General features: G+C 29.0%; 3 protein-coding genes and 2 long non-coding RNA genes across 5 annotated transcripts; all 5 read left to right on the forward strand.

The window, feature by feature from the left end:
* The first annotated feature begins 300 nt into the window (after nucleotides 1-300).
* On the forward strand, nucleotides 301-1,939 carry LOC135794092 (uncharacterized). The gene is made up of 7 exons (XM_065305233.1): nucleotides 301-467; nucleotides 756-975; nucleotides 1,038-1,211; nucleotides 1,271-1,364; nucleotides 1,423-1,534; nucleotides 1,595-1,785; nucleotides 1,848-1,939. Exons 1-7 carry the CDS (start codon nucleotides 302-304, stop codon nucleotides 1,887-1,889), a joined length of 999 nt encoding a protein of 332 aa, XP_065161305.1. The 5' UTR covers nucleotide 301; the 3' UTR covers nucleotides 1,890-1,939.
* A 2,170-nt stretch (nucleotides 1,940-4,109) lies between these two features.
* On the forward strand, nucleotides 4,110-4,880 carry LOC135794349 (uncharacterized). Its single transcript, XR_010548873.1, has 4 exons — nucleotides 4,110-4,315; nucleotides 4,379-4,546; nucleotides 4,627-4,720; nucleotides 4,776-4,880. It is a non-coding gene; the product is annotated as an uncharacterized lncRNA (long non-coding RNA).
* A 1,021-nt stretch (nucleotides 4,881-5,901) lies between these two features.
* Nucleotides 5,902-8,593, forward strand: LOC135793927 (uncharacterized). Its single transcript, XM_065305052.1, has 8 exons — nucleotides 5,902-6,466; nucleotides 6,524-6,691; nucleotides 6,751-6,973; nucleotides 7,022-7,195; nucleotides 7,253-7,346; nucleotides 7,407-7,518; nucleotides 7,581-7,771; nucleotides 7,826-8,593. The coding sequence occupies exons 1-8, from the start codon at nucleotides 5,902-5,904 to the stop codon at nucleotides 8,048-8,050; spliced, it is 1,752 nt and encodes a 583-aa protein (XP_065161124.1). The 3' UTR covers nucleotides 8,051-8,593.
* A 1,665-nt stretch (nucleotides 8,594-10,258) lies between these two features.
* Nucleotides 10,259-11,098, forward strand: LOC135794619 (uncharacterized). The gene is made up of 5 exons (XM_065305954.1): nucleotides 10,259-10,272; nucleotides 10,326-10,419; nucleotides 10,478-10,589; nucleotides 10,644-10,834; nucleotides 10,889-11,098. Exons 1-5 carry the CDS (start codon nucleotides 10,259-10,261, stop codon nucleotides 11,063-11,065), a joined length of 588 nt encoding a protein of 195 aa, XP_065162026.1. The 3' UTR covers nucleotides 11,066-11,098.
* Nucleotides 11,099-15,438: 4,340 nt separating this feature from the next.
* Nucleotides 15,439-15,899, forward strand: LOC135793607 (uncharacterized). Its single transcript, XR_010548666.1, has 3 exons — nucleotides 15,439-15,579; nucleotides 15,633-15,726; nucleotides 15,786-15,899. It is a non-coding gene; the product is annotated as an uncharacterized lncRNA (long non-coding RNA).
* The last annotated feature ends 347 nt before the right edge of the window (nucleotides 15,900-16,246 follow it).

The following is a 16,246-nucleotide window of genomic DNA, read 5'->3' on the forward strand; positions in this document are numbered from 1 at the left end:
ATTTCAAAGAAAAGTGTTTGAATCGATTGTCAACGTGTTGCTTTTGATCGAACAAGATGGTTGTGTATATTTTTACACACATAATTACTCAGGGAAAACGCCATTGGAAACGAAATTAATTACTAAACTTTGTAATTCTTATAATTTAACTTCTATGGATTTGTATCCTAATAAACAGAAAAATTTAATGGGCAGAGAGTTGACTATATCAACATTTAATTTCATTCCATATGTTTATTTAGGAAAGTATAGTTATTAAAACCTTGTACAATAAATTTTATGAACAAATATCATTTTAGACATGGATCGTGGCGCTGAATTATCGGTAATAAATAAATTTGTAGAAAAATTTAACTACACAAGGAAATTATTAATAACTACTGAACAATGGGGTGAAATATTTGAGAATTTGACTGGCACAGGAGCGGCGTATGATATTTACTTAGGAAAAGCCGATGTTGGAGTTGGTAAATATACACCACCTATTCAATTTACATACACTCTAGTGTAATAATACAACCAACCCTTCAACAGCAAAGCCATCACAACCATCTATAAGTCAATACAATTTAAAGGATAGTATTCAATTGTGTCATTATTTACTGTGTATTACAGTAAGTTTTTAGATTTCATTGGTTGATTTCTTGTAATTTGATAATGTAATATATTAGTGAAGTGACTAAATGCCTAAACTGTTACATCAAACAACTAATGTACAACGTACATAACAGTTTCAAATGCAGTTTTGATTTCAGCTGGATTTTTTATCTCCGAGTTTGATTATAAAGTTGATACATCAACTTATGTTCTGCGCACAGGATTGACATTTCTTGTCCCACTTCCAGAAATATCAATTGGTTTATCTACATTATTAAAACCATTTCATTATGTAGTTTGGTTCATCTTACTGGGCATCTTAAGCGTGTTAGTCATTGCTATGAAAATATTAAACACGACAACGGATAGTACTAATAAGTATATCTTAAAATAAATTTACTATAGATAGATACTAATAAAGTCCATATTTTTAATTTTAGATATCAGGGACAAAGCATAACTTTTGAGTTGACTTTTATTATCCTAGGAGTTTTATTACAACAGCCAATGAATTTACGAATAAAACTAGTTGGTTGTATCGTAATCAACTTTGGAATGTTATTGTTAGTTATTTTTTATAACAGCGGATATTCAAGTATTATGACAAAACCCTCGTAAGTGCAAGTAAAAGTGAATAGTTTACGAACTAATTATTTTATTCTAATATCACCAGATATGCTCATCATGTCTCAACAGGAAAAGAACTAGAAATTAGTGATTTGCCGTTCCTGGTTGCGCATGATTCATATTTCAACAGCATTGATATAGTTAATAGCAACTTATAAAATATATAAATAAATCTTTACATTAAAACATAAATTTTAGCTACAATATCCAAATATTAAAACACATCCATCAATAGTTGAGCCAGATGAGTTACTACATCTACTTAGTAAATCTACTTATGTATCAATAGCGATAGATCATTTAAATTTGGGTAAAAATTAATTAATTACGTAATAATTTAAGTACCTTAGCATAAATGTTTTGATTATAGGCTATGCTCTTGGTGATTTTGATATTGCAATTAATATAACAACTCTGGAAACATTCACAGTACTCAAAGAGGATTTATCATTCGATTGGTGTGTCTTTCCAGTCTATAAACATTCGGTAATATTACCAATTTTAGATGAATTCATTGTGCAAATACGTGAAGCTGGATTAGATTATTTTTACTTAGCAGAGGTGCGTATACTTATGTTGCCGCTGTTTGAGTAATAATAATATTTGTATTGTTAGGCTTTCAGAGATTTGAATTACAAAAAATCGGCTTACATACGCAACATTAATCATTTGAATGAACAAACCTACCAATTTTTTAACATCAAAACATTATCGGGGGCTTTTTTAATGTTAGTGATTGGATTGTTATTATCTACAGTTATATTCATTGGTGAATATAAAGGAAACTTTTCTTGTCGATAACAATAATTGCCTTTTTTGTAAGAAAGAAAATTCTACTCAAATCGCTTTCATGTTGATTATAATGTATTTTTTGCAATGTTATCAGGTTGATGCAAATCTGTGCGTCATGAATATAAATAAAATGTTGCTACATGTTAATTATATATTTATTCTACTGGCCTGGTTCATATGCATCAGAACTGATTTTATATCATGTTGTAACTGAAATAAATTCATTAATAATTCGGAGTTTATTGTAGGATAATAATAATATACCAGCAACGCAAAAGTACTAATCATTACAATAGCAATTGAAATAACTTTGTACGTAGATTTTTTTATGCGTACGAGTATATAATTGGTAGTCAATGTGTTAACAGGTTAACAAGATGGGAATTTATATTGCTACACTAACTACACTAATAGTGCAGACATATTTTGATAAATTTCATTGCGTGTGCAATATTGGCGATTTAAACATATTTAATAATAGTACTGATATTATACAAACAAAAATTACATTAAAATATGCGATTAAGTCTAAAATTTTTGAACAATTTAATTGTCTCGCGTTTGTAATATCAAGTGATACTCCAGATGAAGATGTAGAAATAATTGAAGACATATTATATTGGAATGAAGAATTTCGATACAAAACTAGATATTATTTATTAATACTCAACGGAATACAGAGCACATTTAATGCAACAAGTTTTTTTCAACGAGAAATATTTGATTCAATTGTGAATGTATTATTATTGGTCGAAGAAGAAGATAGTTGTGTATATTTTTATACTCATATGTATTCAGGAATGTCTCCATTAGAGGCCAGATTAATTGGAAAATTATGCGAGTCCTATGATATTAGTTTATTTAATTTATATCCAAATAAACAAGATGATTTAATGGGGAAAGAGTTAAGAGTTTCAACATTTAATTTTCGTCCGTATATTTATTTAGGTTCGTTTTTTGTTTTAGTAGTTTAATGAGAAAATTAATTTTGATTGCAATATTTTTTCAGAAAAAGAACGTGGAGCAGATTTGTCAGTCATAAATGAATTTTGTTTAAAATATAACTATACAAAAAAGTTAATGATAAATGATGATTTATGGGGTGCAGTTTATTTAAACTGGACGGGAACTGGGTCACAGGGGGATGTATTTCGAAATGAAGCTGACATAGCGGCAGGTAAGAATAGAAATTAATAAAAAATGAAAATGAAAATAGAAAGTGTTATTTTCACTAAGTGTTTGGCCAAAGAATGATAGAATAAGCAGAAATAGTAACATAGAATTTAAAAATCTTAAATTTAATTTTAGAGTGTAGGTCTACAAGTATTCAGTTATACCTGGCAAGTAATCTAATTGTTTAATAAATAAATATTAGTTAGTTATAGCGATATAACTGAACTCTTTCGAGAAAAGTTGCACTTGAAAGAAATACTTCTATAATCGACCACCAGATGGCGCTAGGATGCACTTATCTGCACTAAATTCGTAGCGGACTTCTAGCTGAACGAGATTTGTATTTACTAGAGCACTGTTTGTTAGTGGTAGAGACGGGTCCGTGTGATATCAAACGGTTTTGTGAAGCAGGTAGTGTTCGAATTGGTTTGTTATTGTTCACTGTTGATACAATATTATCGTATCAGTTCACCTAAGTGTCCTTCGAAATATGGGCTGCACGTTAGTCATTTCGTTCTTGTATTTTGCTTTACTATTCGTATTAAAAATACGAACATTTGATTATTAAATTGTTTAACTTATATTTTGAGTGCTTATGTTAAGTTATTAAAAAGTAAAATATTAATTACATTTTATTGAATTTCAATAAATCTATGATTTTGGAAAATAAAACTTTCAGAAATTTAAAACAAAATAAAGTTCCCAATGATTCTTTGCTAAAAAGTATATTTTAGATATTGGCGCAAAGGCATTTCACTCATTTGAGTTGTTAAATTCAAAGTGAAACTCTAATGTAATCTGATTTAAATATAACTTTTTGATTGGAGAGTAGATGGCGCTAGAATGCACTTACTTGTATTAAATTCACTGAACATACTTTTAAATTCCACACAAACTTTATTTTAGGTGGATTTTTTGTAGCTATTTTTGACTACATGGTTGATACGTCAACGTTCACGTATCGCGTTGGATCAAACTTCTTGGTACCACGACCAGAAATTAATAACGGTCTTGATACAATATTGAGACCTTTTGAGTTTGTTGTTTGGATTGTGATGATCACATTTGCGCTTGTATTCGTCATTGTTACTACATTCTTTAATCAAATTTATACTTTTACTCAAAGGTAGTTATTTTTAAAATTTATTAATAATATAATAATTATTTCAATTTTAATTAAATCTTCTAGATATTATGGTTTTCGGTTATCTTTGGAATTGGGGTTTATGGTATTTGGCATTATATTGCAACAGCCAGTAGTGGTATTACCTATGAAAATGTATTTAATGTATAGTGGAATATTATTATTACTTATTTTTTACAATTGTGGGTTTTCCAGTTTAATGACAAAACCCTCGTAAGTATTGCACATCATATTTTCAACCAGAACCAGATTTTTTGAATTATTTCTGAGGAAAGAACAAATTAAATTTATAGATATTTACCACATATTTCCTATGGCGACGAACTGGAAAAAAGCGACCTACTGTTTGTAACTCCAAATTCAGGCTTCTTTATGTCTCTGGATGAAGTTAGTATTCATCATAAAATGCAGGCAGGTTTTACTATACTTGATGTGTTTTCAGTTACGTTACCCTAATATTAAAACAAAATACACACTTGTTATGGAAGATGAGCTAAAATCGATCTTAGATAAGTCTTTAAAAGTAGCAATTGTGATAGATCATTTAAATTTTGGTAAAAAAATATAAGAAATATACAATTAAACTTACTTTAAATATGACCATCATTACAGGCTATGGACTTGGAGAATATGACAATGTAATTAATATATCAACACTTGAAAAGTTCACTGTTCTTAAAGAAGACTTGACATTTGATTATTGTGGTTATGTGTTCTATAAAAACTCAGTGATTTTACCAGTTTTTGATAATTTTTTTGTAAAAATTCGCGAATCTGGATTAGCAGAGTATTATTTAGCAGAGGTGAGTGTTGGTTTTACAGAATAGTTAAATTAATAGTTTATTACTATTTTTAAAGTCTTTTAGAGATTTAGATTACAAGGAACAAGTATATCTACGTAATATTAGACAACTGCAGGGAGAAACCACTCAATATTTTAATGTACAAACACTATCTGGTGCATTTTTAATGTTGTTCGTGGGTTTATTGTCTGCAATAATTGTGTTTATTTATGAAGTAAAATCGTGTAGTTTAAATTATTTACGTCGTTGTAATTTACTGTCATAAAAGAAATATACATTATAGCAAGCAATTGTAGTCTGAATCTTAGTTTATCCACGTGACAAGAGAGTTAGAAATTAAATTACAATGATTTTTGCAGTGTTTGTATCTTAAAATAATGGTTGTCAGAACAATATTCACTGAATGAATCCATTAGTTATTTGAAACACACACGTGTAGTTTATAAGTAAATAAAATAATATTTATCTCGTTTCATCATATATTAATTTTAATATATTGATAAAACGCAATGTTCCATTTTAATATAATAATTCAAATGTTATTCTGTTTGTGTGACAAACTGAAATAAATCCTTAATATGTAACTACCGATTCGTTATGAATAGAATAATCCTACATGGTTTTTGTTTTATATTTTTATGTAACAAACCACCTAAAAAATCATTAACACATTAACGCTATAGTTGTTGGTCTTTTAGCATAAAAATTAACAACCACACAAAAGTGTAAATAATTGAATAATAGTATTTATTGAAAATCATCAACATGTCAGTTTATATTGCAACACTAGCTAGTTTAATTGTGCAGAGATATTTTATAAATTTCTCTTGTGTTTATAATATCGGTGATTTAGATATAAACACCGAAAATATATTTTTAACCAGAACTTCTTTAAAGTTTGCCTTAGAAATCGACATTTTTCAACAAATTAAATGTCCAGCATTTGTAATTTCAAGTGTTCAACCTGACGATGCTGTAGAACTTATTGAAAAACAATTACAACTTAGCAAAATATACAAATTCAACACACGATATTATTTATTGATATGTACTATCGCACCTAACAGCACGTTTAACGCAACAATTTTATTTCAAAGAAAAGTGTTTGAATCGATTGTCAACGTGTTGCTTATGATTGAACAAGATGCATGTGTAAATTTTTACACGCATAATTACTCAGGGAAAACTCCATTGGAAACGAAATTAATTGGCACACTTTGTAATTCGTATAATATAACTTCTTTGGATTTGTATCCGGACAAGCAGACAAATTTAATGGGCAGGGAATTTATCATATCAACATTTAATTTTACTCCATATGTTTATATAGGTTTATTGATTTATACGTGTATTTGAATATATGTTTTAAAAACCGAATTAATTTTAGAGAAGGATCGAGGTGCCGAATTATCGATGATAAACACATTTGTACAAAAATTTAACTACACAAGAAAACTATTGATATCTACTGAACAATGGGGTGAAATATTTAAGAATTCGAGTGGTACTGGTGGAAGGTACGATGTGTACAATGGAGAAGCTGATGTTGGAGTTGGTAAAAGCATAAAAAAAACTCTAAAACGTATAAAAATACAAATTTTAAATTTGTTCTAGGTGGATTTTTTATATCAGGATCCAACAATTTAATTGATTCTTCAACCTTTACTTTACGAACGTGGTTGACATTCTTGGTTCCATTTCCGCAACCAGCAAATGGTTTATCACTGTTATTAAAACCATTCCATTTCGTGGTTTGGTTTGCTTTGTTGGGTGTTCTCAGCGTGCTGGTTGTCGCCTTGAAAATATTATACAATACAATTGAAAATACGACTAATAAGTATATTTTAAATTACGTACCTGGTAGATACTTATGTTGAACTTTTAGAAATCGTGCACAAAGTTTAACTTTTGAGTTGAGCTTAGTAATCCTAGCAGGATTAGTACAACAACCAATAAATTTACCAATAAAATTAACTGGTTGTGTAATAATTAGTTTTGGAATGTTATTGTTGGTAACTTTTTACACCAGTGCATATTCAAGTATTATGACCAAGAGATCGTAGGTATAAATAAATGTAGGTATATACTGAACGAATGATTTTATATTACTTTACAGATACGCTCCATATGTATCAACAGGAAGACAACTAGAAAAAAGTAATTTGCCGTTTATTGTTGTTGATAAGGGATATTTCGCCAGTATTGACATAGTTAGTGACAGTTTAAAAAATATATCTTTAAAACTTTTATTATATCAATATAATTTTTAGTTGCAATATCCAAATATTAAAACAAATCCATCAATAGTTGAACCAGATGAATTGCAACAAATACTTAGGAAGACTAATGAAGTATCAATTGCAATGGATCATTTAAATTTGGGTAAAAATTATGTAATTATATATGATTCTTTATGTTTATTAGCATACATGATTTGTTTATAGGCTATGCCCTTGGTGATTATGACGATGCGATTAATATAACAACTTTGGAAAGATTTACAGTACTCAAAGACGATATATCATTTAATTGGTGTGTGTTTCCAGTTTATAAACATTCTGTGATTTCACCAGTGTTAGATAAATTTATTGTGCAAATACGGGAGTCGGGATTAGATTATTATTACTTGGCCGAGGTAAAAGTTGCAAATATGTTACTAATATTTTTATTTTAATATTGGCATTTTTAGTCTTTTAGAGATTTGAATTACGAGAAATCAGCTTACTTTTCGACTATTACTCAAGTTAACGAACAAATACAACAATTCTTTAATATCGAATCATTATCGGGTGCTTTCTTAATGTTAGTGATTGGATTATTAATATCTACTCTTACATTCATTTGTGAACATTTTTGTCAAAGCTGCGTATATGACACGACTCTTGTAACTCCAAGTGAATATTTTTCGAACTAATTATGTTCTAATCAACTTCAAAAGAATTAGGAAATAGTGACCTATTTTTTTGGTCCGTGAATCTGGATAAGCAGAGTATTATATAGCAGAGGGGAGTGTCGGTTTGCTAGAATAGTTGAATTAATAATTGATTAATATTCGTAAAGTCTTTCAGAGTTTTAGATTACGAGGAACAAGTATATCTACGTAATATACATGATTAACTCATATGGAGACGACTCAATATTTTAATATCCCTACAAATATTTTAATAATGATTGTGATTATTTTTGAAGTTAAATCATGCAGCTTAAACTATTTACGTCAAGGTAATTTAATGTAATAAAAAAAACCCAGGCTATATCAAAGAATGCTAATGCACAGCGATTTACGTAATGCAACATTGATTCAAAGAAGTATTGTATGACTGTTATGATAACCTACATTATAGTCTATCTTAGGTATTCTTGGACCAAGTGACATGTGGCTTAAAAGAGAGAGGTTATATGTGACTTTTGGAGAACGCAGAGTTTGTACTTTAAAGTCAATCAATTCATTAATTATTTCGACATCACACTCGCTATTTATAAATAAATAGAATTATATTAGTCTTGTTTTTTCAATATATTGATTTTAATGTATTGTTGTAAAAAAACTAATGTTTTATTTTAATATAAGGAATTTCAAATGTAATTCGGTTTGTGTGACAAACTGAAATAAATCCTTAATATAATATGTACTTATTCATGGTGAATATGTAATAATCATACATGGTTTTTGTTTTATATTTTTATGTAACAAAACACCTAACAAAAATCATCAACACATTTTTATGTTACTAGTATCTATTTCAGTTGTTTGTGATTTAGCTTTAAAAGTAATAACCATACTATATTAACTATTATTAATAATAGAATAATAACATTTCATAAAAGAAAATCATCATGTCTGTTTATATTGCAATGCTTACAAGTTTGATAATGCAGACATATTTTGACAAGTTCTCTTGTGTTTATAATATCGGTGATTTGGATATAAACGCTGATAATATACTTTTAACCAGAACTTCTTTAAAGTTTGCGTTGGAAATCGACATATTTCAACAAATCAAATGTTCTGCTTTTGTAATTTTGAGTGATCAACCTGATGATGCTGTAGAACTCATTGAAAACCAATTGCAATTCAGTGAAACATACAAATTCAACACACGATATTATTTATTGATACGTGCTATCACACATAACCACTCGATTGATGCAACAAGTTTAATTCAAAGAAAAGTGTTTGCATCGATTGTCAACGTGTTGCTTCTGATTGAACAAGATGGCTGTGTATATTTCTACACACATAATTACTCAGGGAAAACTCCATTGGACACGAAATTAATTGGCACACTTTGTAACTCTTATAATATAACTTCTTTGGATTTGTATCCTGACAAGCAGAAAGATTTGATGGGCAGAGAATTGACTATATCAACATTTAATTTTATTCCATATGTTAATTTAGGTTTATTCATTTATACATGTACTATTTGAAAATATTTTTTAAAAAGCAAATTAATTCTAGAAATGGGCCGAGGAGCCGAACTTTCAATGATTAACAAATTTGTACAAAAATTTAATTACACAAAGAAACTTTTAATATCTACGGGGCAATGGGGTGAAGTATTCGAGAATTTGACTGGTACTGGAGCAAAGTATGATATTTACTTAGGAAATGCTGATGTTGGAGTTGGTAATAACACAAAAACGCCAATAATCGTTAAAAATTAAATCATTTACACATATTTTAGCTGGATTTTATTTATCAGAGTTTGACGATACCCTTGATGCTTCAACTTTTACATTTCGCACAGCGTTGACATTCTTGGTTCCATTTCCGGAACCAGCAAATGGTTTATCCATATTATTAAAACCATTCAATTATATGGTTTGGTTAGGGCTGTTGGGTATTTGCAGCGTTCTTGTTCTCACTTTGCAAATATTATATAGTTTAAATGAAAATACGACTAATAAGTACAGTTTAAAATATTACCCACCTAATTAAAATTTATAATCAAATTTTAGAATTCATGGACAAAGTTTTATTTTTGAGGTGAGCCTAATAATTCTAGGAGTGTTATTGCAACAGCCAATAAACTTACGAATAAAACTAATTGGTTGTGTAATAGTCAACTTTGGAATGTTATTGTTAATCATTTTCTACAACAGTGGATATTCCAGTATTATGACCAAAAGATCGTAAGTATAAATAAATTTAAGTACTGTACAAATTATTTTTTATTTCATTACAGATATGCTCCTTATGTATCAACAGGAAAAGATTTAGAAAATAGTGGTTTACCGTTTATTGTTGTACATCCTTCATATTTCGCCAACATTGATATGGTAAATGACAGCTTATAAAATATATTTAATTCTTGTATTATAATAACATTCATTTTAGCTACAATATCCAAATATTAAATCAAATCCAGCCATAGTTGAACCGGATGAATTACGACAGATACTTAAGAAAACTAATCAAGTATCAATTGCAATAGATCATTTAAATTTGGGTAAATATTAATTAATTACATGTGATAATTTATGCATAAATATTTTGTTTGTAGGCTATGCTCTTGGTGATTATAATGATGCGATTAATATATCAACTCTCGAAACATTTACAGTGCTCAAAGATGATTTAATGTTTGATTGGTGTGTGTTGCCAGTCAATAAACATTCTGTGATTTTACCATTGTTAGATAAATTTATTATGCAATTGCGTGAATCTGGATTGGATTATTATTATTTAGCAGAGGTGCGAGTTATACTTTTGTATTCGATGTTGTAATAAAAATTTTGGTATTTTTAGTCTTTTAGAGATTTGAACTACGAAAAGTCAGCATACATACGCAATATTAATCGTGTTAACGAACCAACACAACAGTTTTTTAACATCGAAACATTATCGGGAGCTTTTTTATTGTTAGTTGTGGGTTTGATAATATCTTCTGCTATATTCATTTGTGAACGTTTGTGGCAAGCATGAGTGTAAATCTCTAATAAAATGTGATACAAGTTGCATATAGTACTGTTCTAAAGCGTACTATAATAATAGCATATTAAGTATCAAGTGCGCTAATTTAGGGTCACGATACGGTAGTGAAAGATGCGTTTATAAGTGGAAATAGGAAATGTCTATTTTGACTGAATCGATACAACGGCGCGAGACGCGCAGTGTTTGTTCTTTAGATTTTAGTACAATCGTTGTCAGAAATAATATGCAAACACTGCAGTTGTTTATTATATAGCATATAATCATTTATGAGACATGAATTTTGTGTGAAGTTTCTTCACGTGACGCAAATGAATTAATTTGGTGTATAAATTAATAATCTATTTTGTGTTATAATGATATTACAATATTACAATATCTGGGTAAATGTTACATAATATCAACATATTTCAGGACTGTTTCGTGTGACATATCAACTTAATGACCAAATACCACCTATAATCACCACTTCATTGTGGCTGCGAAATGAAGGTACATTAGTTTGTTGTATATTTCTATATATATTTAATATATAGATTATTACTACTATGAAATATTTCATTTATTTGTTTTCTCTAATGATTTATCCCGGGCAGCAGTCTACATCTATATCCACAATATTAATATTATTAATATTTCTTGAAGACAGTCAACATGTCCGTTTATATTGCAACACTTGCTACTTAAATAGTGAAGGCATATTTTGCCAAGTTTCCTTATGTTTATAATATTGGTGATTTGGATATAAATTTGGAAAATATTCTTTTAACGAGAACTTCTGTAAAATTTGCGCTTGAGTTTGATTTTTTTCAACAAATCAATTGTCCAGCATTTATTATTTCAAGTGATCAACCTAATAAAAATGCTGTTGAACTCATTGAAAAACAAATACTACTCAGTACATATAATTTCAACATCCGATATTATTTATCGATAGAAACAGGTACACATAACAAAACATTCAATGCAACCTGATTATTCTAAAGAAAAGTGTTTGAATCGATTGTCAACGTGTTGCTTCTGATTGAACAAGATGAATGTGTATATTTATACACACATAATTACTCAGGGGAAACTCCATTGGAAACGAAATTAATTGGCTCACTTTGTAATTCCTATATTATAACTTCTTTGGATTTGTATCCTGACAAGCAGACAAATTTAATGGGCAGGGAATTTACTATATCAACATTTAATTACGTTTCATATGTTTGTTCAGGTTTATTTATTTATACACTTATTTAAAATGTTCTTAAAAACTAAATTAATTTCAGAAAAGGGTCGAGGTGCCGAATTATCAATGATTAACACATTTGTAGAAAAATATAACTACACATTAAAACTATTATTGTCTATAGATCGATGGGGTGTGATATATGAGAATTTGACAGTTACTGGAGCACTGAATCATGTTTATACAGGAAAAGGCTGATATTGCAGTTGGTAAAGACATAAAAAACGCTAGAAATTGTATAAAAATATAATAGGTAAATTTGTTTTAGCTGGATTTTCTTTGTCAGGAGCTAACAATTTAATTGATTCTTCACCTTTACTTTGCGAACTAGGTTGACATTCTTGCTTCCATATCCGAAATGGTTTAGCTATGTTATTAAAACCATTCCATTATATAGTTTGGTTTGGGGTGTTGGGTCGCTTTGAAAATATTATATAATACTATTGAAAATACGACTAATAAGTACAGTTTAAAATACATACCTAATTGATACTTATGATGAACTTTTAGAAATCATGCCCAGAGTTTAACTTTTGAGTTGAGCCTAGTAATTCTAGCAGGGTTATTACAGCAACCAATAAACTTACCAATAAAATTAATTGGTTGGGCAATAATTCATTTTGGAATGTTATTGTTGGTAACTTTTTACACCAGTGCAAAGTGTTATGAGCAAAAGATTGTAGGTATATATAAATGTAAATACTGAACAAATTATTTTGTATTACATTACAGACACGCTCCTTATGTTTCAACAGGAAGACAACTAGAAAAGAGTGATTTACCGTTTATTGTTGTGCATCCTTCATATTTCTTCAATCTTGACATCGTTAATAACAGCTTATAAAATATATATTTAATTCTTATATTATATTAACATTTTAGCAAACAATATCCAAATATTAAGTCAAATCCAACAAGAGTTGAACCAGATGATACAACGGGGACTCAGGGACACAAATTATGTATCAATTGCAATAGATGATTAGATCATTTAAATTTGGGTAAAAATTGTTAAATTATATGTGATAATGTATATACATTAGCGTAAATGTTTTTTTATGGGCTATGCTCTTGGTGATTATGATGATGCGATCAATATATCAACTCTGGAAACATTCACAGTACTCAAAGATGATTTATCATTTCCAGTTTATAAGCATTCTGTAATATTACCAATTTTAAATGAATTTATTGTGCAAATACGTGAAGCTGGATTAGAATATTATTATTTAGCACAGGTGGGAATTTTACTTTTGTTTCCAATGTTTGAATATAAATATTTGTATTTTTAGTCTTTTACAGATTTGAGCTACGAGAAATCGGCTTACTTCCGCAATATTAATCATGTTAACGAACAAATACAACAATTTTTTAATATCGAAACATTATCGGGAGCTTTCTTAATGTTAGTGATGGGATTCTTATGGGCTAGGTTGCTTTGAAAGTGTAAATCTTTAAGAAACAAACTTAATTTATGTTCGAAAGTATTTTTAAGATCACTTGTGTGTTTGAAGATGGTAAAAACATACTTGCAAAATCTGCAAAGAGGTAATGAAAATTTAACCGTATTCATAAGGAGCAACCGTGTTCTCAATTATGTACAGTTTAACGGGTTTGAAGTTGGAGTGCTTTGATAAAGATAAAATTATTCTTTTATAACTGAAATTATTTTATCTGGCTGTATTTTTAATATTTTTATGTAAATAAAATGTTAATGTTTCACACAATTAGGATAATTCAAGTGTGTGTGATGAATTGTTTCTGACAAATTAAATCAATGACCCAATCAATATACCAACGTAATTATCACCTCATGGTAACCACAAAACATAATGTTCCGAACAGCACTTACCAGCGCGCGTCAACCGATTAAGATCTATTCTGTGCATTATGTGTATTTCAATTATTCTCACCTTGTTCAAAATTTGGTTTAATAATTGAATCACAACATTTACAGCGAACATAATCACTATGTCCGTTTATATTGCAACTCTGACAAGTTTAATAATTCAGACATATTTCGACAAGTTCTCTTGTGTTTATAACATTGGTGATTTAGACATAACCACCGAAAATATACTTTTAACTAGAACTTCTTTAAAGTTTGCGCTGGACCTCGACATTTTTCAACAAATCAAATGTCCAGCTTTTGTAATTTCAAGTGATCAACCTGATGATGCGGTCGAACTTATTGAAAACCATTTACATTTCATTAAAACATATAAATTTAACGCACGATATTATTTAATGATACAAACAGGTACTCGTAACAACTCATTCAATGCAACAAGTTTATTTCAAAGAAAAGTGTTTGAATCAATTGAAAATGTTTTGCTTTTGGTCGAACAAGATGGCTGCGTAAATTTCTATACCCATAATTACGCAGGGGAGACGCCGTTGATGACAAAATTAATTGGAAAACTTTGTAATTCCTATAATTTAACTTCATTTGATTTGTATCCCATCAAACAAAAAGATTTAATGGGCAGAGAATTAACTGTAGCAACTTTTAACTACATACCATTCATTTATTTAGGTAAGCTTAACTGAATATTCGAAATAATTTTTTTTAAACTAACACTTTATTTAGAGAAGAGTCGTGGTGCTGAATTATCAATGATGAACACATTTATACAGAAATATAACTACACAAGAAAGCTATTGATATCTTCACAACGATGGGGTGAAATATTTAAAAATTTGACTGGTACTGGAGCAAAGTACGATGTTTACTCAGGGAAAGCTGATGTTGGCGTTGGTAAACGATAAAACGCCAATAAACGTTAATAATACGTCCAAAAATAAATAAATAAATATTTTAGCTGGATTCTATTTATCAGGGTTTGATGATACGCTTGATACTACCACCTTTACTCTCCGAGTAGGATTGACATTTCTGGTTCCATTTCCAAAATTTTTGAATGGTGTTACTATTCTATTAAAACCATTCAATTTAATGGTATGGATTGTTTTAGTGGGCGTTTTAAGTGTGCTCGTTGTTGCTCTGAAAATACTACCCAATACAACAAAAAATTCCAATAATAAGTAGCATTTAATATAAATATGTAAGTGTAAGTGTAACTGCCCAAATTTATTTTAGAAAATGTGGATGCCAATTAACTTTTGAGTTGAGCGTATTTATTCTTGGGGTTTTATTGCAACAACCACTAAAGCTGCGGATAAAATTACTTGGTTGTGTAGTAATCAACTTTGGGATGTTATTGTTAGTCATTTTCTACAACAGTGGATATTCAAGTATTCTGACTAAAAGATCGTGAGTATAAATAAATGTAAATAATGAACAAATTATTTTATATTTCATTTCAGATACGCTCCTTATGTATCAACAGGAAGTGAATTAGAAAAAAGCGATTTGCCGTTTATTGTTGTACATGAGTCATATTTCGCCAATCTTGATATAGTTAATGACAGCTATAAAATATATATTTAATTCTTATATTATATTAACATAATTTTTAGCTACAATATCCAAATATTAAATCGAATCCAAAAATCATGGAGCCAGATGAACTAGGACAAATACTTAAGAAAACTAACAAAATATCAATAGCAATAGATCATTTAAATATAGGCAAAAATGATCAAATATTCATGATGGTTTTTATATTTATAAACATAATAATTTTGTTTGTAGGCTATGGTCTTGGTGACTATGATGATGTCATTGATATATCAACTCTGGAAAAGTTCACAGTTCTCAAAGACGATTTAATGTACGATTGGTGTGTCTTTTCAGTCAGTAAACATTCTGTGATTTTACCAGTATTAGATAATTTTATTATGCAATTACGTGAATCAGGATTAGATTATTATTATTTAGCAGAGGTAAGAGTTGTATGTGTGTCTTCATTGTTTCAAGAGTAATATTTGTATTTTTAGTCTTTTAGCGATTTGAATTATCAGAAAACAGCGTTCATGCT

The sequence above is a fragment of the Atheta coriaria genome, unplaced genomic scaffold, assembly GCF_025399875.1.
Source record: "Atheta coriaria isolate IRGN ID8LTWV9N9 unplaced genomic scaffold, Caltech_Dcor_3.1 hic_scaffold_6_pilon, whole genome shotgun sequence".
Classification (NCBI taxonomy): domain Eukaryota; kingdom Metazoa; phylum Arthropoda; class Insecta; order Coleoptera; family Staphylinidae; genus Dalotia; species Dalotia coriaria.

Excerpts from the sequence above, each read along its gene's own strand:
- LOC135794092 (XM_065305233.1), top strand. The coding sequence starts at position 302 with ATGGATCGTGGCGCTGAATTATCGGTAATAAATAAATTTGTAGAAAAA. Across the intron at positions 1,212-1,270 it reads AGTATTATGACAAAACCCTC|ATATGCTCATCATGTCTCAA; the intron begins GTAAGTGCAAGT and ends TAATATCACCAG. Across the intron at positions 1,786-1,847 it reads ATTATTTTTACTTAGCAGAG|AGATTTGAATTACAAAAAAT; the intron begins GTGCGTATACTT and ends TTAGGCTTTCAG.
- LOC135793927 (XM_065305052.1), top strand. The coding sequence starts at position 5,902 with ATGTCAGTTTATATTGCAACACTAGCTAGTTTAATTGTGCAGAGATAT. Across the intron at positions 6,467-6,523 it reads TACTCCATATGTTTATATAG|AGAAGGATCGAGGTGCCGAA; the intron begins GTTTATTGATTT and ends AATTAATTTTAG. Across the intron at positions 7,347-7,406 it reads ATTTCGCCAGTATTGACATA|TTGCAATATCCAAATATTAA; the intron begins GTTAGTGACAGT and ends TATAATTTTTAG.
- LOC135794619 (XM_065305954.1), top strand. Across the intron at positions 10,590-10,643 it reads AATAGATCATTTAAATTTGG|GCTATGCTCTTGGTGATTAT; the intron begins GTAAATATTAAT and ends TTTTGTTTGTAG. Across the intron at positions 10,835-10,888 it reads ATTATTATTATTTAGCAGAG|TCTTTTAGAGATTTGAACTA; the intron begins GTGCGAGTTATA and ends TGGTATTTTTAG.